The following is a 23,949-nucleotide window of genomic DNA, read 5'->3' as shown; positions in this document are numbered from 1 at the left end:
TTAGCAGAATGGACATCTTTCTTTTTTGTTTCCATACAGCCTCCAAGACTTACTAATTTGCTACTCCTGCCTACTGGCTAAAGAACTGCGAGTTCTCAATAACTCACAGACAGCCATAAAAGACCGATTCCCATGCTAAGGCAATATACCATAAACAAACATTGATCAACGGTCACTAACCACGTGTCAGAAGGATTTGATCTTTTTAAGTGTTTGGGATTGTGAATGGCTCATTCAGACCCAAGCTAGTGTCCACTCGACATTTTAATTGAGCAGTAGACTTGGTCACACCTGTCACACAAGGTCTCCCCTCGATGCAGAACATTATTCAGTTTTAAGAAAACATTTCTGAACTGGTCCGCATCGCGGGTGCTAAAGCAGAACATGCTTCAGCGAGCCAAATGCAAGCCTTCAGAGGAACCCCACGGCTTTACCTGCTAACTTCTCTGCTAAGCAGCCCAGCACTGCAGTTGTGTTCCGGTGTTTGGCAGGGTGACAAGCATCCTGGCAAGCAGCAGCTCCGCTTAAGTTTAATATTTCAGTTAATTTTTGTAATGCATCCTGAGAAAGAAAAAAAAATAAATCAGAGATCTCTTCAACATCACTGGCAGATACAGTTTTCCCCCTTACTCAGTATCGTACAACAAACTATTTTTACACTATATCGCTAAAGTCAGCATCACATTACAGACAGCATGGGATGGCTATCTTCTAAGACAAGAAGATAATAAAGAACAGATGGGAAGAGAAGTTCAACATAACCAAAAGCTGTAACTTTAAGATTACCACCAGATTGCTGGTCAAGGTTGTGATCAACAACTCGGGACGCCTCTGGACATACACAAGTGAGGGACCCACAGCAACAGGAACCAGAACAGCAGAAAGGCAAACACCACCAATCAGCACATACGGCACTACTGCCATCTAATCTGTTTCTAGTGCCCTAAAGCTCCCATTCTTTCCAGAAGAACAGTGATGGTTTAGACTTTAGAATTCAGGACCAAAAGAGACACACCCCCCCAAAGAGAGCCTACATCCCAATGATAAATGCAGGATGCTGTCAGCTTTATGGGACATCATAAATGGCATTCTTGAGAGCACAAATGGCTTTCCTGTAGTCACACGACTTCAGGAAGCAACTGATGAGGGTAATAAATCTAAAATGCCACACTTTGATTTCCTCCATTCAGGCAGGATGGTATGGATAAAATTCAAGACGTATCTAGAGCATCCCCTCCACTGTCAGAGCAGTTAGGGGTTAATCTAGAGCCAGAACAAGTTATCCCACAGTGAGAACCCCACCCCGCAAAGTTCCAAATCCCCTTCAACTTTCCAGACTTCATGAAAATTTCAGCTGATTCAGAATGAAACTGCATAATGTCAGGCTAGGATCTAATTAAAATAGAATTCCTCCTCATATTGAAGTCATCAGCAGGCCATTTGGAGCAAAAAATGAGTACTGCTCAAGTTGAATATGTATGGTTTTTTTGAATTGTGTTCTGAGCCACACTCAAACCAAGTTTACTGTGCTAGACACTGAGGTAACAGTGAGAAGTAGTTATGTTCCCAAAAGAAAAGCCACAAAACCAGAACGGATGAACAAGACTAACGGTCAGTAGAACAGAGAAAGGATGACTGAGCCACAAACTTGGGATGGAAAATTCTCACTAAAATTAGACTCTTGACATACTCTGATACTGCTTTTAGCCACTATTAGAACTGTCAGAGAGATCAACTATTTTGAGTTAAATAAAGACTTTATAGAATAAACAGTTTACTGCCTGCCATTTTAACTTTATGGACTTTATAGCCTACAATAACAGAGTGAAATACAGCCTGCTGCCGTTCTCCAGCTGTTACAGAAGCGGGGCACTGACTTAAAACCATTAAGACCAAACACTTAAACTTATCTTGAATAGAAAGAAAGTGAACAGCAGCACTTTACTGCATGTGACCAGCAGATCCCACAACCACAGCTCCTTATGCTGTAAAGAGATTACACATAGGAGGAAAAAAACCCCACCCAAAACTCTGTGCACCCCAGAAACAGGCATCTTATTCCTTTTGTCTTATTAAGGTCAACTATTCCATAGCTAACGCCTTAAAATTAAAGCCTCTGAGTAAAAGTCACATGGCTTTCGAAGAACAAATCATTTGATTGCCAAGTACATTGTACAGATGAACAAAAAAAAAAAAAATACAAAATCCCTCTTTGTATGGCACATTCACAGTGGCCTCCACTTCCTGATTTCTTTTTAAAAGCGGGCAAAGTTTCTAGTCGTAGCTTTGTTTTCAGAATCATTTTGCAGCCCCTGTGACAGACATCATACAACATTTAACTTGGTCAAAAGTCTCAGATGACTTTAATCAATAGCCTAGAGGGAAAAAAACCAAACAAACTTCAGGCAGTTAAAGCTTGACTAACTCCCCAGCCACTTACCCATTTACGCAAGACAAAAAAAGCTACCAGCTTTTTATAGCCCTAACAATGCAAACAGAAAACTAAAATTGGCAGCATAAGTAGATTAAAAAGCAAAAGCTGCAATGATGTCATCATCAATTTCTGATGAAACAAGGACAAGCGTTTGAAGACAGACAAGTTCTCTGTACAATCATCATATAAAGGATTCAACAACAGTTAATGTCCTTAAACACTTGAGGCTCTCGCTAAAACACCTGTACCAACAGAGTACCAACACCTCGGGTCATCTTTCCATCCAAAACACACATTAGTGGTCAGTGGAAAAAGTATTCAAGCCTGCCAAAACCTTATCTAGATATTTCACAGTTAAGAGATGTCATTTGTGTAACTTCACACACCCACTTGCGTTGCATTCCTTATGTGCAGTGCAGGAACAAGTTCAACAGCGACTTGCAAAGACGCAGCTTCCAGAACTTGAGAACAAGACGGCAGAACTTGTCCTGCTTCTGCAGCATCTGCACACCCTCGCTGCACAGCGCGTAGGTGCCACGAGGCAGGAAAGGACAACAAAAAAAAGCAGCTAGAAACCAAAGGCCCCTTGTTCTTCCCCACAGACCAGATTTATTTTTATTTTTTAATTTATTTTTTTTCCCTACAGTTCTTCTAGCATTAAGTAGCAGTTAGATAACAAGTCACCATGAATTACTCAAAGTTTCAAGTTACACCCATTTTCTGAACCGCTAACAGTCTTGCGTCACTGGTGAAACCCACCCAGAAGCTATCATAGGTGTGGCAACCACGAATAACTGAAATTCAGCCGCAGATGAAAACACATGCTTTAGACTCACTTTTGTTGGCAACGGACATTCATCAAGTAGTAGGGTTATAACAGCTGGTCCCAGGGGATCTTCTAATGGAATAACTCTAATTAAAGACTGGACAACTTCCAACCAGCCTTCATCTGTCAACCACAAAACAGAAGTAGCGCTCAGAATTAATGCTGCAATTCTGAAGTGTTCAAAATACATCCCTAAACGTAAACTGAAAAATCCTCAAAATTAACCAGGGAGTTTACAGAGACTAGGGAAAAGAAAGAAAACCAACAAAACGGTTTACTTTTCACATCAATGTCTTAGTTTGTAGTAGTTTAAAAGTTTAAATTCACGGGGGTGGGGGGGAGAGTTTACAGCAGCTTGGGTGCTAGTGAACACCTCTGTTGTTTGGAGAACAGTCTCACCCAGGCCAGAGCATCCTTTAGTTTCCACTAATATTAGGAAGGAATGCTTAAGACCAGTATGGACAAGCGCTTTGTTCCAGTGCGATAGCCAAGAGTTCAGTGTCAGCTCTTAAGTGTTAAATGCTGCATCCATGACGACACTAAAGAAATATTTCAGTCAGAATCAGAGCATTCTTCTTGAATTCCCTCAATAATGTGGACCTCGGGGGAACCGCATTAGCTTGTCCCATGCCTGGTGGTCCAAAGAAAGTTTGCTTCCCTACAGATCAGCTCTCAGTGTTTAATGAGCAGACAAGGGCTTCGACTTGCAATTAAGCAACACACCATATAAGATGTTAAAACTACTAATAAAGTAAACAGATTTGGATTTACAAGAAACTAGTTCCCTTAGAAGTGATAACACAGAGTCTGTATCTGCATAGGAGTGAGGGAGGCTGAAGAGACTTAGTGCTCCTGTCAAAAGTGACAGGGAAATACAAGTAACAGACTGGGGTCTGAGTTTTGTTAGCACATTCCCCTGAAAAAAAAACAAAACATTTTACTGAATTGCTGTAATGTCTAATCAGGTTGATTAATTTATTTTGATATAGAAATATACTTCCTGAGACCAGTACCAGCTCTACTAAGAGAGACAAAAAATTCATCTAAACCAGAAGTTTGGTGGGGGTCTTGAGCTGGGAGAATTTCTCTTGTAATGAAGATAAAACAGCCCTTGCACAAACACGGCTTAGTTTGCAGGAGTCCTTAGAGATGAGGGCGGACCAACTACATCAATAAAGCAGAGGTCTAAGGACAGCAAAACCCAAGACAAGAAGTACGTGCTGTTTGCCAACACCGGAGCACACGGGTTTAAACCATGTCTAGATACATATAAGGGTTGTTTCTGCCTTACTGCAAACAGACATTCTTTGTGGCTTCTGGTTTAATGCCACCATCACAATGTGTTTGTGGCCATCGTTGGCTGCTTCTGGGGAGTTCACGTGGGAAGTTTAAGAGAGTTCAAAAGACTCAGGCAAATGCAATGAACTCAAGCAAAGCTTCTGAAGGGCAGAACGGTGTTTTGTATCCCACATGGCTAGTGCTACAGCAAGTCGTAATACATATTGCAAAGAAAAGTACATGCTAGCAAGAAGGAGGTTTTTTGGTTTGGTGTTTTGTTTTGGGGTTGGTTTTTTTTTTTCTTTTTTCTCTTTGGAGTCACAACTGAAATGCCCAACACAGTGCCTTGATACCTGTTTCTGCCATTTCATGCAACGTGATCATTGAATAAGGAGGCTCCTGGTCACTGAAAGAGATATTAGACAGGTCAAAATTTATGCACTACCATCAACGCATACACTGAATAAAATGATAATACAACATACAGAAAATGAATCCGGTAAGCATTTAACAAAAGGAAGTTACACGGGCTGCAGACCGCTCATGCCATTTTCAGATCTGAAACACAGATGGTATTTGAGCCTTTCTCTGGCTCAAAGTCAACATCTGCATATCTACAAGAGCTGATAAATGGAATGGTGATCCATATCTGCATGTTTAAAAGCTGGCCATAATGCTTCGGCTTAGAGCTATTCATTAGCAGCGTTCCTTGGAATACAAAACAAGAGACTATGTCAGAGGTCATGAAGTGAACCAAGAGCAGAGCACAAGGGACAGAGCTTAAACATGATTTTTTTTCCCCATAAATTCTCTGCTAAATATATAAATATTTTAAAAAAATAAACAAAACAAAACTTGAAAGGCAAGCCACCTAGCAGTAACGCAGACATCGAACTCATTAAGAAGAGCTGAAAGAAATAGTTAAGGCAGTTTAACCGAAGACATTTAACCCAATTCCCTTTCCAGCATGGAAAAAAAAAAAAATCATTAAAAAGTTCAATCAGATCAGCTTCTGGGTCTGGTTTGCTGGAGCAACGGCAAGAACCTATGGCCAGTGCTCATCTGAGCAGGCACCGCCGTTGAAAGTCCCTAAAGCAAGGTCTCAAGCCTATTCAGGTAAGCATCTCCAGGTCCAGAAAAAGCTTATGCAGCAGCAGGTGCTAAACTCTTTATTCAGTGCTACCGAGGCATTGTGAACTAACCCCCGGCTTAGGAGGAGATGTTCCACGCTCTATTTCTATCACACACCTCGGAAATTACACCAGAAATGCTAAATACAGGTGAATTCTAGAAAATTTCAAACACAGATGAATCATGCAAATAATAAAGCCACCTACTTTGGAGGGGGATTCATTATAAGAGAGAAAAAAATTATCTCAGTTTTGACTAAAAATATGTTTAAAAATACATGCTTTTCTTACCAAAAAATTAACACACTCTTAAATGTTTACGCAAGAAAATGCTGAATTTTAAACACATATTTATATCGCTATAACACTGGGAACAAATATCCCCCTTCATCTCCTTGCCTTTCTTCTGGAAACTAATCTCCGCAGCAGAAAAAAGCAGCGCAACGATGCAGAGTTACCTCAAGAGAAAGGATGTAAAGACTCCGAGAAAGAAAAAAAAAAGTAAATACAAGTAAAGGCTCTAATAAAAAAGGAGGAAATTTTTTATCAGCAAGATTTACGATTCTGTCATGGGTAGCAGGTGTTTGCAGTACTGGCACTGAGCAAAGTGGAGTCTGTCCCACCGACTTGCCATTTTAACCACTTAATTTCCAAACATCCCCTCCAGCACCCACCTTCTTCATATTTGGAAGCCAAACAGTCATTTTGCTAATTTTTTTAATTTGTGAAGCTGCACTTTATACAAACTCCAAAAATTAGTACTTAAGCTTAATGCAAAAACTCAGAAGAATAACTCCTTTCCTTATAAATATGAGAGGGGGAAAAATGCATTTGTCAGATATGTTTTAGGTAGGAACTTTGAGATTTGATAAAAAAACAAAAAACAAGAAAACCCAAACAAACAATAATCAGGGAAAGCAACCATTCATTGCAGATCACAGTATAACAACTGAATTTACAATTCATCTCAGTGTCCCCACGTATTAACTTTCGGTATATAGAAAGTATATAGACAAAAGAATTGTCAGAAAAAGGGTTTTGCCTTCCACTCTCTAGCTTGCCATCTTTCACTCTGTAAGGCTGTACTATCATACTGAAGCCCATATTTGCAACCTGCTGTTACCTACATGTTTTCATTTTAGTTTGACTTTATTCTTGCACAGTTTTTGACATGAAAATATATTTGTCAGCTTCCCTACCCCTTCCCTCAGTTGCGGCGTTTTCAGCGCTGAGAATTCAGGCTCCAGGAGGAACCGGTGATAATGGAACATGCTTATTCCTACAGTACCCACCTACACTGAAAACCAAGATTTCCAGACATGGAATTTTTTTTTTTCTTCCAAGTGAGCATTCCTATTAATCAAACAAGAGCTATCATTAGCTTCACGTCTAGCAGAAAGGCTCCCTAAATGTTTTTCAGGCCCATTTAGATAGCTTGCCTCATGAACAGACCCTCCATTATTCATAGCCACAGGTCTCAGTCTTATCTGCAAGAACTTGTAATATTTAGCTGTATTCTAAAACCGGCTGTGTCTTACCAACCACCTTAATATGAAACCAGGGAAACCAGTATACCAGTACAGACCACTTATGGGCTCCGTAGGACAAGAGAGACATTGCTATAAGGCAGCGCATCTAGCAGAGGGCTTCCAAGACGGTTGAGGGCTGGAGAACGTGACACACAAGCAGAAGCTCAAAGAGGTTTGTTCATCCTTAAGGGGGAGGTAGTGGGAAGGAAGAGAAATGATATTGCTGCCTGCAACTACGTCACGGGAAAGAACAGAGAGGCCAGAGCCAGGCTCTTCTCAGAGGTGCACAGCAACAGGACAAGAGGCAACAGGGGTGTGCTGGAACACACCAAAATTCCAACTTTTAAAAATATTTACTTATTTAAACCATGTGAGCGGTCACACACCAGACCAGGGACCCAAAGAGGTGGAGAACATCTATATTCTGAAGATGTTCAGCACTTGACTGGGTAAGACCAGTCAACTGGGAAGTCCAACCTATGTGCTTATGTGAATCTAAGGAAGTCTTTCACTGGAGTCTGTACAAGAAAATACAGTAGCTTCAGCAATTTGTCAGAAACAGGACTCCAGGATCAGTGAAATAACTACACTTATTGTCCCAGAGTAGCATAGGAAAGCACTTTCAAGATTACAAAACCAATTGCAATACCCACAGGAACAGGACCAACTATGCACAAAAGTGTTGGGAAACAGCTTAAGGAGCTGAACAGGGGGAAGCGGAAGGCATGTGAGATTAGGGAGAGACTTTAAAAAAAAATCTGCCATGATTTTAACTTAATGATTTGAAGGCAGACCACAAAATAAAACCTGTTTAAAAACACCTCTTCGATTTAAGTGTTCAGGAAAAAAAGTATGTCCTGGTAGTTCTATTTAAAGCATTTTACAACAGGAAGGCAAACTCCTCCCCTGCAGGCACATTCCAGAGTAACAAGGCAGGTATATGAACCAAGGCTCACTTATCCCAAGCCTCATCCACCTTAAACTCAAGCCCCAGCTGGGAAGCTAGAACAGTGTTTTTCTTTCTCTTTTGGCCTTTCCAATTCCTAGCCTGCCCCTAACCCAAGAGGCGATGAGCTAACGTAACCCAGCGTTTTGAAGGTCCTTTTAAAGCTTGGCAAAAAGCAACACAAAACCAAAAAAATACAGATGAATCCATAAATACCCCCCACACCCTTAATGGATGCTTTGAGCATGCAAGGAATGCAATACTGGGATCATGAGTTGAACAGTCATAACATGCGGTCTTTAAAAAAGTAGAGAGACTTATAACTGGAAAGAAAACCTCAGTCTGTTTATACAAGCTAACAGAGATCAAAGCTCTCAGTTTTGCTTAACCATTTCCAAAGATGTAAATACAGCCTGAAAACAGAAAGCTTGCACAGCCACCAATTTTTAGGACAGAAGTTCCCAAACTCTGGAGCGTTCATTGCTTCCTAAACTGTGTGTCTATGGTAGGTGAGAAATACTGAGCACGTTCCTCATCCCACCTGGGTGTAGACCCATACAGGAACTGAGAGAAAGCTCCTCAGCTCCTGGCAGAGTCTGTACCTGGGCACTCAGGAGCTACTTCTATTACCTAGGAAAGGTGCTCCTCTCCTAAAGGTGCTCCTCTCCTAAGCATCCAGATGGAAACACGCGGCTGCTTCAGGGAGGGTCAGGTGTAGATCGGTGAGAGGATGGAGCCACAGTTTGAGAGAAGACAAGAACATTTTCATTCATGTTGAATTATTCCTTGAGGAGGTACTTACTTATCTACTAACGTCCGAATTACAGCCAGTGTGTCAAGTACTAGCCCATCCACATTCTGTTTTTTCCTTCTTGGTTCATGAGGGCCTCGACCCCTCCTGGGTGGACGGACAGGGTCCCTTGGGTGGCTTCTTGCTTCAGGTACATGTATTCTACTGTTCTCCGTTTGCCGGCTCCGAGATTCCACGCTGTCTTCTGCTCCACTGTCATCACGGCAAACGCATGAGTTTCCCATATTGTTAGCCCCCAAGGCTCCCAGTAAATGGGGAACGTGGTGCTCTAGAGTCAACAGTAAACCTTGGAAAAGGCTTCTGCTAGCATAGAACACAACCAAAGCAACTACAATCATCTAGAAAGTTTTAAGAGTAATGTTTATGTGATCCTGAAGTGTGATTTTTTTTGCATTATAAGCGTTGCTACCAGCTGGAATGAATGGGAAGTTGGAGACTTAGTTTCTGATATAATCGGTTAAAATACACATTGGTCATCCAGAAGGAGGTCTGAAAGAGCAAACCCAAAACAAGAGTCAGTGTTACAACTTCTAATGAACAACAGAAAAATGCCGATTTTAGTAAACAAAATCAGTCTTGGTGGATAAAGCACCTAGGAAACATAAGATTTGTACCCGAAGTCTATTGCAGGGAGGGGGAAAGGAATGAGGAGGAGGAGGAAGTTCAGCAGGTCAGTAGCTCTCGCCCACACACCACTCCTTTCCACACCACCTATTATTTCCTATTTCTGCCACGGGTTCGGATGCAGAGGAACAAGCATGTCTTTGCCTAGCACACTGCTACCCCTTAAGTACTTGGCATTAACAAACCAGTTTCATTTGTTCTTTACCCTTTATAAAGGGCATACTGTTCAGGCCACCCAAATAAAAGCTGTACATTTAAGGTTACCATTTCACATCAGGAATATTCAGTATTGTTTCCAGACAGACTCTACAAAAGAGCCTTAGTTGTGAAGAACTAATCTTACAGTTATGGCCTATCTCAACAAACAACAGATTTAGCAGTGAGCTGTCTAGTCCATCTGTGCGCAAACACGTCTTTTTGGAACGTGCCTACATCAACTGGATTCTCACCCAAAGAAGCACCAAGTACTGACCCTGAAATAAACAGGGATTACAGACACCATTTTAACGCTCACGAATCTAACTGGGATTTTGAAAAGGGTGTTTTCTGTGCGGGTGGTATGCTTGCTTGGATCTAGCATCAAACCGGTCTTCCCTTTTTGGGAGCGAAGACTAATTCAGTCATTCTTTTGTTCTTGATTCAAATGGTTTGGATCAAATACAGGCCCACTAGAAACTGAGATTGTAGGGTAGTCCCGCCAAATCATTAAATTGAGAATGCTAGCAAAAGGATTCAAAACCTCATTTCATTACAAGTTATTTTTCAAGCCATAAGGTATATTTCTATAGGACATTACATAAAGTCTCAACTAAAATAAAGCCCTACAAAAGTCATCATTTAACTACTTATGCACTTCAAGCATGCCAGAATAAGTAAGTCACTTCGAAGAATAAACACATGTTATTCTTTTAAGAATAAAGTTTAACATTTAAATTAGAAGTTATGGTGAACATCCTGTAACAGGTTATTACTATTCTACAATTAAATAATCTATTTAACAGCAAACACGTAGCACCATAAAATTAAAAGAAAGTTAAAGACAGTTGCCACCTTTCAAACATGAAAGGCCCCCTACCATTGGAGCCAACTGGCAACTGTGCAATTGCTGGCTGCCATTTGGGACAAGATCATAACAACGTTATTTGGGAAGCCAGACACTGGTCACGTGAGCAAGTCTCTGGATGTACAGCCGTCACTGGAAAAGCGCTGCGACCACACTCTCAGACTCTTCTGTAGTTTGAGGCACGTTATCTTCTCTTAGCACAATGAAAAGTTCAGTACTGAGAAATTAACTGAAGGCTAACTAGGAAAAAAAAACCCCAGGGGATATTCATTGGAAAAAAACGAAAACAAACAGGATCTTGACTTCTTGTTCAAGGAATTCCTAAACCATAGATTATTAAAAGGGTTTCAGCATCACAACATGCTTGCCTTACTCTCTTAGCAGTCTGACCACAAGAAGCGGAACACCAGGCTCAGGAGTCCTTCCCTCTGAGCCAGTACAGCTGCTATCTTCTCAGCTGGCAAGTGAAAACTAGATGTGAGGGCACCAATACAGACTGCGTACACCTTCAGAATTGTGTAAGATCACAGCTGGTTCAAATGACTTTAAAAGGCTGGTGGGAAAGGGGGTGTTTAGTTTCATTTGGTTTTGTTTTTTTTTCTTTTTGAAAAAAAGCTAGTTATATTAAATGTAAAACATAACTTCCTAAGGAGAAACTATACTTGTATTTATGAATCCGGATCATTTAAGGGCATTTCAGTAACATAATACTAAAATGTAAAACAGATTTAGAACTTGAATTAGTTCAGCTGTTCTGTAACTTACAAAAACGTTAACACAGTGGATCTACCTTGTCATCAAAACAAGTATGGAAAAGCTGTATTTTAGGGATTAGCAATGAGTAAGAACCTACCTCAGGAAACAAAAATAGACATAAGTCAAGATTAAAACTGATCATTGAAACCTAGGGTTTTCTGTTTGACAACTTAAAGCACAATTAAAATCAAGCTATTACGATCAACTCACCCTTAAGTACGTTTGGTGCAGGAACAGCAGGGCTTGCTCGCACAGCGCTGTAGCAGAAACAGACTGTAGTTCTTCAGGGCACAGACGCACTCATATCCGGAAAAGCAGCACTCTAAGCCTTCATCGTGGGCAGTGAGTCATTACGGGTGACTCTGCTTTCACTTTTAGGAACTACGCTGAAGAGTCCCTGTAAACAGAGGTGAAAGAAAGAACAATTCACTTGGAAGCTGCCTCCACAGTAGGCATATGCCACCTCCTCCCTACACCCGCCATGACATCAAGGCAGGCTGCTGTTTTCAGCCACATTCAGCCTTTACGGGGGGGAAGTTCTATCATGGCTTCAAAAACCAGCTTGCCACCTACTAGCTTTAGGACTAGACACAGCTACAGAATACCCAATCTGTTTTTATAACCTTGGTATTCCAGACACCATAGCACCAAGTGCAGAGCAAGCACCGGCTCCTCCCCTCAAATTACTGCTTACAGCAGGAAGGGAAGCAATAATATCTGCTCCAGATCACCCTCAAGGAGAACAGCAGAAAATAAAAGCAAGTACACGATAAAAGTTGATTAGATAAAAGAGAAGAGAGAAATGACAAGATAAAATCCCCTTATTTAGTAAAGAACCAAGTTTGACAGCAATCACTTGGCTGTTGCTTTCAATCATGTACAAGGAGTTCATTGTCAAGCCTCAAACAAACTGAAAGGCCAAATAATTTGGAACGTAAGGTACAAGAAGAGATTGCTACACATCTGCCCTGCAAACCCGCGTGTCTGGGCAGAGTAAGAATGCATGGAGAGATTCTGAAGCGCAAAGAAAAAGCTTTTTAAGAAAGACCTTTTAAACCAGTGATGTACTAGATTGCGTTTGAGCTCATGTATTTTTGAAGGACAGCTTTACAATGTTATGATGAACTGCGACTTCAGCGGTAGGCTGCCGGCAGCCACCCCAGCTTCCTCACTCTCACTGCTAAAGTAAAGAGGGCAGAGACACCGAACTTCAGTTCAGGTCTGCAGCAGGATGGAGTAGAGAAATTCAGTAGAGAAGAGTGATGCAGGTGATGAGAGTGATCAATTCTACTTCTGTCCAGACTCCAAGACCTCAGGGACACAACCAACACACAAAACTGAGCGTGTTTTGCACATCATGAGAGATGAAATATATTATTGTTTCAATAAGAGGTAACAATCTCTGCATACAGAGACAGAAAGAAATTTTAAAATATAACTTCAAGACCAATTTTTGCAAATCCCTGCTCTCAACAAAACCTGGTCATAAAAGTGTTGTTTTTTTTTTAATTCTAAAAATACTTAACAGTCTACTTGCAAGTATTGTGGGAATAAGAGAGAAAGGGAGATTTTAAAGACCTTATCTAAAAGAAGAAAAAAATTCAAGCAGCAAACCAAGAATATCACAACAGCAGTATGGAGATAAGCCAAGGTAAGCCTCCTGTCCTACCTGGCAGCAGATACTTAATGCCAGGCATAACAGCAAGTGCACAATAACAGACAAACAAGCTCTTTCCTGGTGCACTCACCTGAGAATCAATAGCTCCATCTCCTGAGACAAAGGACACATGTTTGTTTTGCTGTTAAAACACAGCTAAGGAAGAGAACTAATCTTTCACAATCCATTTAAATTCTTTTTCAGTAGTTACACCACCAAGAATCTCTGCAACTGCTTTTAAAATTTAGAAGTCTTCTATTATTTCCATTGCCTACAAGAAAGCTGGGGAGGGGCTGTCTGCAAGGGCATGTAGCCATAGGACAAGGGGCAATGGTTTAAACTAGAGCAGGGTGGGTTTAGATTAGCCATGAGGAAGAAGTTCTTCACACTAAGGGTGGGGAGACACTGGCCCAGGTTGCCCAGAGAGCTGGTGGAAGCCCCATCCCTGGAGACATTCAAGGCCAGGCTGGATGAGGCTCTGAGCAACCTGATCTAGTTGAAGATGTTCCTGCTCACTGCAGGGGGTTGGACTAGATGGCTTTTAGAGGTCCCTTCCAAACCAACACATTCCACGATTCTATGATTGTAATGCCAATTGTTAACCAAAGCGTACTAGTTTTTTTAAAAAAATCATGCTATTGGAGAATTTAGTGTGGTCTGTAACTTACCTTTTGTGTTTTTAATACCGCATCAAAACACTCTTTAACTCAAATATGTAATGAGCTAACAGCTAAGATTTACTAAGCACCAGCACAAGAGTAAGAACAGGTTTCCCTGGAAGGCCACTAGGGCAGAAACCCATTGCCTGCTGTCAGGGCTACCACGACATTGTGCAAACACCATTTTCTTAAACAACTAGCGCACAAGCAAAAGTAGAACTGAAAGTCTTCAGACTTCAGTCTTTCGGCATGGAAATACCAGCAAGAGCTAAGCTACAGGATGGAAAGAAAACAGGTTCTCCATGTTAAAAGCTGTGACCGCTTTCCCCAGGATTAGCTCGATTTTGTGTCATTCAGATGCACTGCAATGCTAGAAAGCCACGTCCCATCACTTTTGCACTCGCCTGAGGAATATTCTTGGGCAAATTTAGAAAGTGATAACAAGCTTTTGAAAGCTGTTCACAAGCGCAGGCAGATTTATAAGAGTGGTAACACTTTTATTTTACTTTGAAATAGTATTTTACTAAAAGCGTGACCCCACATTTTTAAATGCAAGAAGTGGTAATGGCAGCAGCCAGTACCCGCTTTTCAACTGGCAGCATCATCCACTCACTCTGAATTCTGGCCATCGGATGCTACTTTGGGATGCAGGGCTATGAACTTGCCAAGCATATGATCAAGAAGTAATTTTTTTTATTCTGTAAGAAGTACTTGGTATTGATACCTCTCTCTCTGAGCAGATCCTGTGGGTGCAGCAGAGAACGCCAGTGCCCGACACCTCCTTCTTCACCCCAGAGCCCCTGTGGGACACCTACCAAACAGCCACCACGGCACAGTTTCCTCTAACCAAAACACCAGGCTGGGACGCTGGTAGGGCTGGACACACAGGGGAAAAGCACCGATGGGTCCCCGCCGGCAGCAGCTTTCCATGCCCCCGCACCCTTCTACCGGCCATCAGGGCCATCCCCAGCACAGCGAAGCTGCTGCTCTCCAGGCAGGCTCGACCACGTACGTGGATGCACGGCGGAGTCACAAGCTGCACAGACTGACCACCCCGCCACAGCTGGAAGTCCAAGCGGGAAAGATGGAATCGTCATGCATTGAAACGAATGCTATTTGAGCGGATTTGCACCTGCCTGGCAGCACGGATGCCCAGGCTACCCAGGAGAGGCCTCTGCTCGATCATCCGACAGAGCACGCCAATGGAGAAGCCAGCTCCAAGTGGCATTACGATCATGTTCTCTGCAATAAGCAGCCCCAGAGTCAGTGATTCATTCCCTCAAATATTCAGCTACAGCCAACCATAATACTGCCTCATGATGGAAAAGGCCTCTCCTTTCCATGAAATGGAATGCATTGCCAAGCAAGCAAAAAGAAAAAAAAAACAAAAAACACAAAACAACACAACTCAGGCACATGAACAAGCAGAGAGGGCTTCAGCTACTGGAACCACTCTTCCAGCTTCTGCCACTGTTACAAGAATAAGACCAGTGACTGCTCCTCTCAAGAGCAGAGAAACACAGGAGCTCCGTCAAACCACCCAGTAAAGTTGTCAGCTTTTCAAATGCAAAACTGTGAGAGTTTGAGGCAGCAAGTTCCTATTAAGGTGATAAAATAATTAGAAATATTTCCTCAGCATTTCTTTCCCAAAGAAATGATGCTCCTGAAAAGGCAGAGATGGAAATAGTTGTGATGCCACTCGGATGAAAAGTTCAAACTACCACGAGAAGGAAACACAGCTATGAATCACTGCAAGATAATTAACTTCAACACAGGAATAAGAGGGGGAAGAGCCTCATTTGCAACTACAAGCTTTTATAACACGGAGAGGATATCAGCTTTGAAATAATTGGAGTAGGTGGTGAAAACCAAGAATTTCCAGTAAACTAAATACAATTATAATGCAAAATTGAGACTTTCTCAGAAGATCACATTGAGCTCTGCGGTCAGCCTCTCAACTCTAAGGCTTGCGCAACTAAAGAGAAAGAGCTACTTGGCGTCCAGTGTGGCTACCCCATGGCTACCACCCAGTGCACACAAGTACAGGCTTCAGGAGGAGTGAGTAAATACCGCGTTGTTTCTTTTGAATGTAGTAACCAAACATCACATTGTGAAATCTGAAGCAAACCCCTAATTCAATTCTATTTTCTTTAAAAATATCCCAGAGGGTTAAGACTAGTGTCAAAACCCAATGGGAAACAGCATTTACTGGCATGCAGTGCGTCAGCAGGACAAAGCCACTGCCAGTCATTTGCTTTCTTGCTGTAGTGAGAACACCCCAAACCGAAAGCAGGCTGACCCGGAGCTTGCCTGTTTCACAGGAAGGGGGAGAGACTGATCACCACGTCTCAAAACTTAAGTGCCTGTCAGTGAAAAGCCCCAGGGCTGTGCAGGCCTCATGCAAAAAATTAGGCTTTAACCCTACAGTCTTCTCTAGGTAATTTTAGCTTTGTCAGAAAAAGGGTGTAGTCGGAGGATCTGATCTCTTGTTTGACTTGCTGTGATAATAGTCAAAGAAGAAAGCAGCAGCAGACATCAGCAGCCACCACAGTAGTTTCTTTTTCTGTAGACTCACTGTGAAAGTCAGATTATTTTTTTTTTAGTCACCTGTACGTTGGACTACTTTGCCTTTTTTACTTCCCTTAAATTTGTTTTTAAGCTGGTAGAGGGACGCTAAAATTGCAACGTGGATTTGAAGTGAACTTCACTTTCTCACTTAAACTAGTGTCTCCAATGCACGCCTAGTAAAGAGACACCCACCCTGCCCAGGCTGTCCCTTACCTCCAGACACAGAGACACCAGTGCTCAGGGCTGCTCAGGCATCACAGCCTGTTCTGCTACAGTGCTTTCTGAAAGAGAAACCGAAGCGTTCACCACCTCCTTTTGCTTCCCCAGCTCGTTTTCTCACCTCGCCTTCACTGGGGTGGAACTGTCCTTTGTGCCACAGCCTGCAGAAAACCTCAGCTTCGCTCCCACGCTTCGAGTGTCCGAACCGCCCATCCAGCGCCGGGTATCAATCACGCAGGACGTGACTTCCCCGTTCCCTTCTCCCCAAGCTGTAGACGGGTCATTGCATTTCTTTTCCGAGACAAAGCTATGCTTTTGAGGCAGATGAATACACATCTGAGATAGTGATCGTTTAAAAGATAGCGGTATCTGACAGCTCCGGGGAAGTCGAACAAGACTCGCCTCCAGCTGGCTGACGTGGCAGAGCTGTACAAGCTCAGCAGTTGCCCAAGGAGCAGAGTATAATGCACTGCTTCAGAAGTGGCAGGAAGATAAGAATAACACCCTGCAGATGGCAGGGAACACTAATCCTACAAACTGAAGGGATACAAGCGCACTAAATAAAATTGATTAGCTATACCATATTAAGTTTTGGCACAGACATTCATTCGGAGGCTTAGAAATAAATCCTCCAATTAATTCAAGTTAATCTTCCTTGCTGCCCTGAAAGTTACAGATGTTATCAACAACAAATGATTTCGCTAAGTTTTGACAAAAACATTCAAAAATATCAGGATTCAAAATTTGAAAAAAGGACCAAGAAATTCCAGAACAGACAATACTGGGAGGAAAGTGCGGACTCTTCAGGTACCAAGCAGAGGTGCGGAATTGCAAAGAAACAACACAAACAACCCACGATGCCCTTTTTTTTTAAAAAAAAGCTTTTTCTAGTATATTTAATAATAGTCCATTTCAGATGGGATAAGGCTCTACCTATAACTATTATCCAGAAACCAATGAAAGAGTTCTCTTAAATTATGGGGAGAAAACTCATTGTAGTAAACTGCAATAACACATACTTAAAGCACCTCATACATTAACAAAAGACAAACTAAAAAAGCATTTTGAGGGACAAATCAAGAGACTGAGCAGCTCACACAGTCCCTCAGTGTAGTCCTGCCACGGGAACTAGATCTAGGGATAGCACAGAGGCATCTGAGTAATCATACTGTGGGCTATGGAAAGATGCTACAGGCAGGCGCAGATTCTTGTCAGCAAACCACCAGCTTCGTGTAACTGAGCTGAAATGGTGAAATCCCAGAGTTGTGCTGTTTCTTGTCTGCAAACTAATCTTAATGCTTTTGTTTCTCCAGTTTGTCAGAGCTGGGCTCGTTTTCAAAGGAAGGTTAGGACAGAACTACTCTGTAGAAGGTAGAACAGTCTCCTGCTGTAGACCACAGAAACGAGCCCAGATAGACGGTATGACTAAGCTATTACAAATGCATAAAAGACACTGAAAACAGTTTTGGATGTGTGAAAGATTTTGATAGCATTGCGGAAAAATTCAGTGATGCCTCAGTTAGAAGCTTGCATTGTCGGCTGTCTGACAACTGCCTCAGAGAGCAGAGCACAGAGCAGACAACGTCTAGACCCTCCTGTTCTCAGCCTCAATGACACTGGTTATCATCTCAAACATGAAAAACCTAACACCATGGCAGGAAACAGGCTGAAGAAACTTCCACTTCTTGTTAATCCAAGTGGCATCAGAGGATGGCTCAATCTTTCGGTGCCAGTAGCTGACAGCCAGTTAGTTTGGTGACCTTCCTTGCCAACCACAGAAAGCCAGCAGCTTCCTCTTTACTAGCCTAAGTTTGGGACTGCACCGGCAGAGCAGAAGATGTCCTTCCGATTCTCTTTCCTCCGGTAAGTGGATACAGCAACAGCTGCTCAAAAGCCTGCCCTCCAAGTCAAATATAACATGTAGGTCACTGGGTTAGCAAACCTGCTTCGGGAGACACTCACGGCAAATGTGATCCCTGATCTGGGGCTTCCAGAGCTGAAGTCTGCAGAACCTGATGCACAGCTCTGGGCCGGCCGCTGGAGCCCCTTATCTCACCTATTAGAAAGAAAACCAGCTTCATTTCTACCCAGTTGTCTCTTCAGGTTCTGCCTTGAGGACCTTCTCTATCTACCTCCCCAATACAAGCCTACCACAAAGCACACTGTAAGCGAGATCCTGATGCTCAGTAGGTGACCACCTGTAACACAAGTGCTCCCGTCAGCAGCAGAGCCAGTGACTCCAGGTCTCAAAGGTATCCTGCTCCTACCACTGAGCTGTGGTACTTTTTTTTTTTCTTTACAGCGTTTTAAAGACCCCACCTGTATGAAGAAACTCAGAGGAAGTTGGTCAGTGGGTTTCAGAGTTCCCATGGTGGAGAAGAGGAAGGGGACTGACCACCCGAGAGACAACTCAGACAAGTGCCTGTGGGTTAGGAAGTGGGCCAAAGACAAACACATACATGTTTCACAAGGCAGCCTAAAAATGGTTTAAAAAAGCGCACACTCATTTTAGTTTGTTATGGCTGCACATCAAAAAAGGTAGAAAGTTCAAAAACAGTTTAAGAAGCTCTCAAAAACCTGTAATGGTATCAGGAACACAAGTCACGGTCATCTGGGACTTCAGGAGGAAGAATTTCATGAGAATTAAGATTAAACTTAAGATACTACTTAATTAAGATTAAATTAAGATACTATTTTGCTAAATGTTCTAGAGAGGTAAAACTCTAAAGACAGAGCAACACACCTGTTGTTCAATTATTGTTATTTTTTTAATCTTTCACTCCAGGACTGACACATTGACCTGAGTTTGAGTGCATATCGTTCATATGATTCTTCATTCACACATATCATTCTTCATTCAACATTAGGCGGATGTTTTTAAAAGCAGTGAAGAATTCTAAGCCTTCTCCATTCCACCAGACACCCTTGCTTTTATACAAAAAAAAAAAAAAAAGGAGCATCAGCATATCTGCTGGATTTTCTTTTCCTGAAATCACTTTCTATCAAGCCCCACTGTCTCCAGGAAGGCATAAAATACACACGAGCGGCACAGCCTTCTGGCATGCCATTCACCAACTGTCCTCTAACCTATGATTCAAGCCATATTAGTATCAAGTTTGCGGACAAGCACTGAAGCGAGCAATCCAAAAAGCCACACCAATACTTCAGATCAAAATGTCCTCAATACCAGTCTTTCTCCTCATGTCCAGCAAAACACTCAGATATTCAGAAACTTAAAGCAATAAGGGCTTCCTATAACAAAAAAAGCCTTAGAAAGGGAGAAAAATAACTAGAGTTGCAAGTGTTTTGCATGCTTAGAAACCACTGCTTCTCCAAGGAAAAGGATGGACTTCTCGTGGCTGATCACGGCGACTTGCTGACACCCCATTAACAAACATCCATTAATAAGTGGCAAGCAGTACCTCCGCCCAGCCTTTGAGCCAGCAAGTATCCCTACCGAGCGTGCAAAGCCTGCCAAATATACCAAGTTCCCATGGCAGGGTTGGGTAAACGTCTAAAGCAGAAGCTTGGCCACAACAGTGGTAGATCAAAGTACCAGCCCACTACAGACACAGCTGGAGAGAGATTATGATGCACTGGTCAGTCGCACAACCTTATGAGTCACGCGTGATCATTTGACTTATACTAGACCTCAGTGACCTAACTAAGAACAGAAAAGGAAATAAAGATCATGCTAGCACAGCCATTGCCACGCCAACTTCACAGTCACCATGTACAAACCGGGAAGGGAAAGCAAAATGTATTGTCAGGACACAAGGAAATGCAAAGCAACATGACACAACTCTAATGAGATTCTTGAAAGACAATCCAAGGCAGCTGCCGACAGTACCGTAAAGCAAGGAATAATTTCAAAGTCTACTGAGCAATCATAAGCTCAGGAGAGGGAAAAATCCCCCCAAATCCAACCGTTTAAAATGCTGACCACAACATATTGACAATGCAGCAGAACAGGATGAACTTCATCACATTAGCTTGCCTCCAATTTACTACAGGGCAGCAGCATTTTAACTTGCTGCCTCTGTGTTGAGAGGGAAATCCAACAGCAGGTGACGAGCTCTGCTCCATTTTGTGAAGATACCACCACATATCTAAGTGAATTAAAGTGACCAATAGGAGACATTTCAAAATACAATAAGTTATCAGCTATAGGGGAGATATTGATGTGAACAGAAATTTGAATAAAGAAGCCTAAAGAGTAACAGGCTAGTAAGCATTCCACAACAAATCACCACCTTTACCACTAGCTTATTGCTTAGGCTAACAAGTATCTCCCTTTTATTCCTTAATTTTAACAAACAAGCAAAAAGCTTGAGGGAAATGAACTTTGATATCACCTAAGGGGCAGAGCATGACAGATGCCCTACTTTATAGGACGGAACCAAAATATTGTAAGTAATCTATTTCAGCCCATCCATGAGGCTCACAGCAAATCTAACATGCCGTGAGCCAAGACCTCCCATGTGAAAACACTGAAAACATACCAAGGAGGAGTGCTGAGAAGCTGTGCCATCATGGCCCTTCTGAGAGAAAAAATGGGCACCAAGAAAAGCACAGAAGAAGTTAACAGTGAGATTACGGGAACCACTGAGTGATCACTGAATTACAAGGCCAGAGAGCAGGACACCAGACTGGCTAACACAAAGTGTTGCACTTGAACTCCGTGTGTAAGAAGCTAAAGGTAAACAAAAACTTCAAGGAAACCAAAAACCCCACCGATATCGCAGCTGAAGATAAGGAAGGTGCGTGGACTAGGTGAATTGGAGGTATCAGCGATCTAAAAGGTAAGTAACTGCGGCTAAGCTAACAATCAGCAATGGCAACGATAAGGGTTGTGCACAATGCAAAATATTGCATTAAAATATTCTGGAGAAGCTTCCTGCGCAAGTGATGGACAGCAGATGCTAAGAACTTTTCGAGTTAGCAGGAACTTTGAGAGAGTGTTTGGATGAAAAAGGGAGAGATGAAAAGTAACTACAGTTGTGCATCACGCAGCTGAAAAAGAACACACCAGGAGAAACACACAACCTATTCAACCAGATGTATAAATGAGAACAGCAGAGGCTGGGGCACAAAGCAGTAACAGTAATGTCCTAAAGGAAGAGACACAGGAAGGGTGCCAGCAGGAGAATGGAGCTCTTTTGCTGAGTGGGCCTCGGCAGAGGAGAACAAAGACATATGCAAAAGCACTTGCAGGGGAATGGACCAGATTTAGATCAGAGCAGCAAACAGATCAATTCTCTGCATTTGGATAAATGCAAAAGAAAAACACATTTAACAGCATCCTAGACTCTTAAAACGATATGACAAGTTTGGAGAACGCACAGTCCTGCAGAAATCCACAGTCAAAAGCAGGAGTCCAAGAGGAGACAAGACGCGAGGGAACATTTCAGACAGCTCATAGGCGATGAGAATATCCACTGTTAAAAAGATTTGTATAGTTTAGCAGGGAAATAGCAAAAAAAAAAATAATACTAAGAAGTAAACAGGGGGAGAGTCACAGTATATAAATGTATGTCGATCTCCACATGACAATAACCACATAGCACTTATGGATGTACAGAAAATCGTAAGCAAAGCAGAAGAACCGAACTGAGGACCAGCATGAGAAAACAAAACCAAAACAAACTAATGCCTACACTGCAGGGCAAAGGGCAAAAAAATTAAAAGCCTGAGGCAAATCTAGTGCTAAGTGGAAAAAAAAAATCTCTTGCTTACATTGAAGAAAACAAATACTGACACAGACATAAAAGGAAAAAAAACACCAAACACATCAGCATTCAGAAAACAATGCAGTATCTAGAAGGCTGAATAAATTTAGAAGAGAAAAGGCAGCTCTTATGTCCGTGCTTCCCCATGGAACAAAGTTCCCCTGCGTGAGAAATACTGATAAATGCAGGCTGAGCACCAAAATGAACTCTGGGCTAGGGGTGGATACTGAGAGATTCAGAGCAAGATTTTGCAATAACAAAACACAAAATGAAAAACAAGAAAGCTACAGTCATTCTCGGCACCTACACTAACACTCTACCCAGAGGGGACACTGCACAACAGAAGATAAGAAATAGTAATATTTAAAATAAAAAAGGGGAAATGAAGGTATGCGAGATAGAAACAGCAACGAGAAGGAGAGAATCAGAGGGCTTAAAAGAGAAATTAGTGCTTGATATGGACATAATACAAAGCAGCAAAAAGACCTGCTTTATAAGCACCTCACAAAGAGAGCAAAGCAGTGCCATGGTGTTACCGCGCTACTGGGAAAGGTGCCGCTGCCTCATCGATTGCCCAAGTATGCAAAACAAATGATCTAGATAAATAATTGCATTTGGTAGCTCATCCTCACATATCCTCTGTAAGAAAGACGAAACTTGCTCAGCGGAGATATTTTTACATAGAGAGCAGTAAATAATTTTCAGCATTCTGACTTTTTACATTATATCAAAATACCCAAGGGCTCAATAAAATTCTTCTGAGCGTTTCTGGGTTCCCAGGAGGTCCCAGAGCAGCTTGTCATCCTGTCCCCTCCACGCGCACCGAAGGGCTGTCACGAAGCCCGTGGTTTTGCAAGTCATACGGGCGCCAGGCGGATCTCCCGGAGGCGCCGGGAAGAGCCCGGAACCCCCCACGGCCCCGGGCACCGCCGGGCTCGGGGTAAGCCCCCGCCACCTTCCCGCGCCATCCACCTTCTGCCGCTTTCCTCTGCCAGCTCCCAACTCAGCCCAGCTCTTACCGGCTCCAGGGCCTCCATGCGCAGCACCGGGTGCCGGCAGCCCGGCCGGGCACACGGCAAGCAGGGCTAGACGGTGGCCACCCGCTTGTTCTCAGCGGTTGCCCTCCCCGGGGGGTTCACGGGACCTCGGGGGCAGGTATGGGTGAACCCCCAGAGGAGGAGGAGTACGAGTCCCCCAAAACCTAGGGTGCCACCTACTTAAACCGGAGTGGCGGACCGCTGCCTCAGGCCGGCGGGGCTGCGCTGACCCGGCCCCCAGCCCCGCACCGGGCAACCTCCCAGCCCTCACCCCGCCCGGTCCCTGCCGCGGCGGTACGCCTAGCTGCTAGGGAAGCTGAGGGTGGGCTGGGGACAAGCACCGCGCCCTCCCCTCAGTAACCCAAGGCCGGCCTCCAGCACACCGGGCCCATCGGAGCTGCCCCTTCCCCTCAGCACCAGCCCACTGCCCGCTCCGCGCCACCTCAGCCCCGCGGCCGCCACCCGAGGGCGATGCCCGCCCCCGTTTACCTCAGCTCAACCCTGCTCAGGGCCGCCGCGGGGCCCGCGCCCCAAGCCCGGCCCAGCCCACCGGCCCCGCTCCTTTGTGCCGCGGCGGCGCACGGCAGAAAGATGGAGGCCGCGCACCGCCCGGCCACGCCCCGCCCCGCCCCGCCCGGCCACGCCCCCCGCCGTCTCCCGGGCGACCCGCCCCGCCCCCGGCC

General features: G+C 43.4%; 1 protein-coding gene across 4 annotated transcripts in view; it reads right to left on the bottom strand.

The window, feature by feature from the left end:
- RSPRY1 (ring finger and SPRY domain containing 1) overlaps window positions 1-23,888 on the bottom strand; it is a 40,244-nt gene extending 16,356 nt beyond the window's left edge. The window contains exons 1-6 of one of the 4 annotated variants that reach the window (XM_063334017.1): window positions 23,756-23,888; window positions 11,608-11,794; window positions 8,946-9,443; window positions 4,892-4,944; window positions 3,271-3,383; window positions 435-561 (exon numbers count right to left, since the gene is read on the bottom strand). In XM_063334017.1, coding sequence (XP_063190087.1) covers window positions 435-561; window positions 3,271-3,383; window positions 4,892-4,944; window positions 8,946-9,292 — 640 coding nt within the window. In that variant the 5' untranslated portion in view covers window positions 9,293-9,443; window positions 11,608-11,794; window positions 23,756-23,888. Of the gene's footprint in view, window positions 1-434; window positions 562-3,270; window positions 3,384-4,891; window positions 4,945-8,945; window positions 9,444-11,607; window positions 11,795-14,437; window positions 14,635-16,621; window positions 16,927-23,248; window positions 23,362-23,755 lie in introns of those variants that run through there. The other 3 variants (XM_063334018.1, XM_063334016.1, XM_063334019.1) reach the window with 3 other exon arrangements.
- Between the last annotated feature and the right edge of the window lie 61 nt (window positions 23,889-23,949).

Source organism: Chroicocephalus ridibundus, chromosome 4 (assembly GCF_963924245.1).
Source record: "Chroicocephalus ridibundus chromosome 4, bChrRid1.1, whole genome shotgun sequence".
In the NCBI taxonomy this organism is placed as follows: Eukaryota; Metazoa; Chordata; class Aves; order Charadriiformes; family Laridae; genus Chroicocephalus; species Chroicocephalus ridibundus.
The sequence above is the reverse complement of the archived record's forward strand: the minus strand, read 5'-3'. Positions and strand labels throughout refer to the sequence as shown.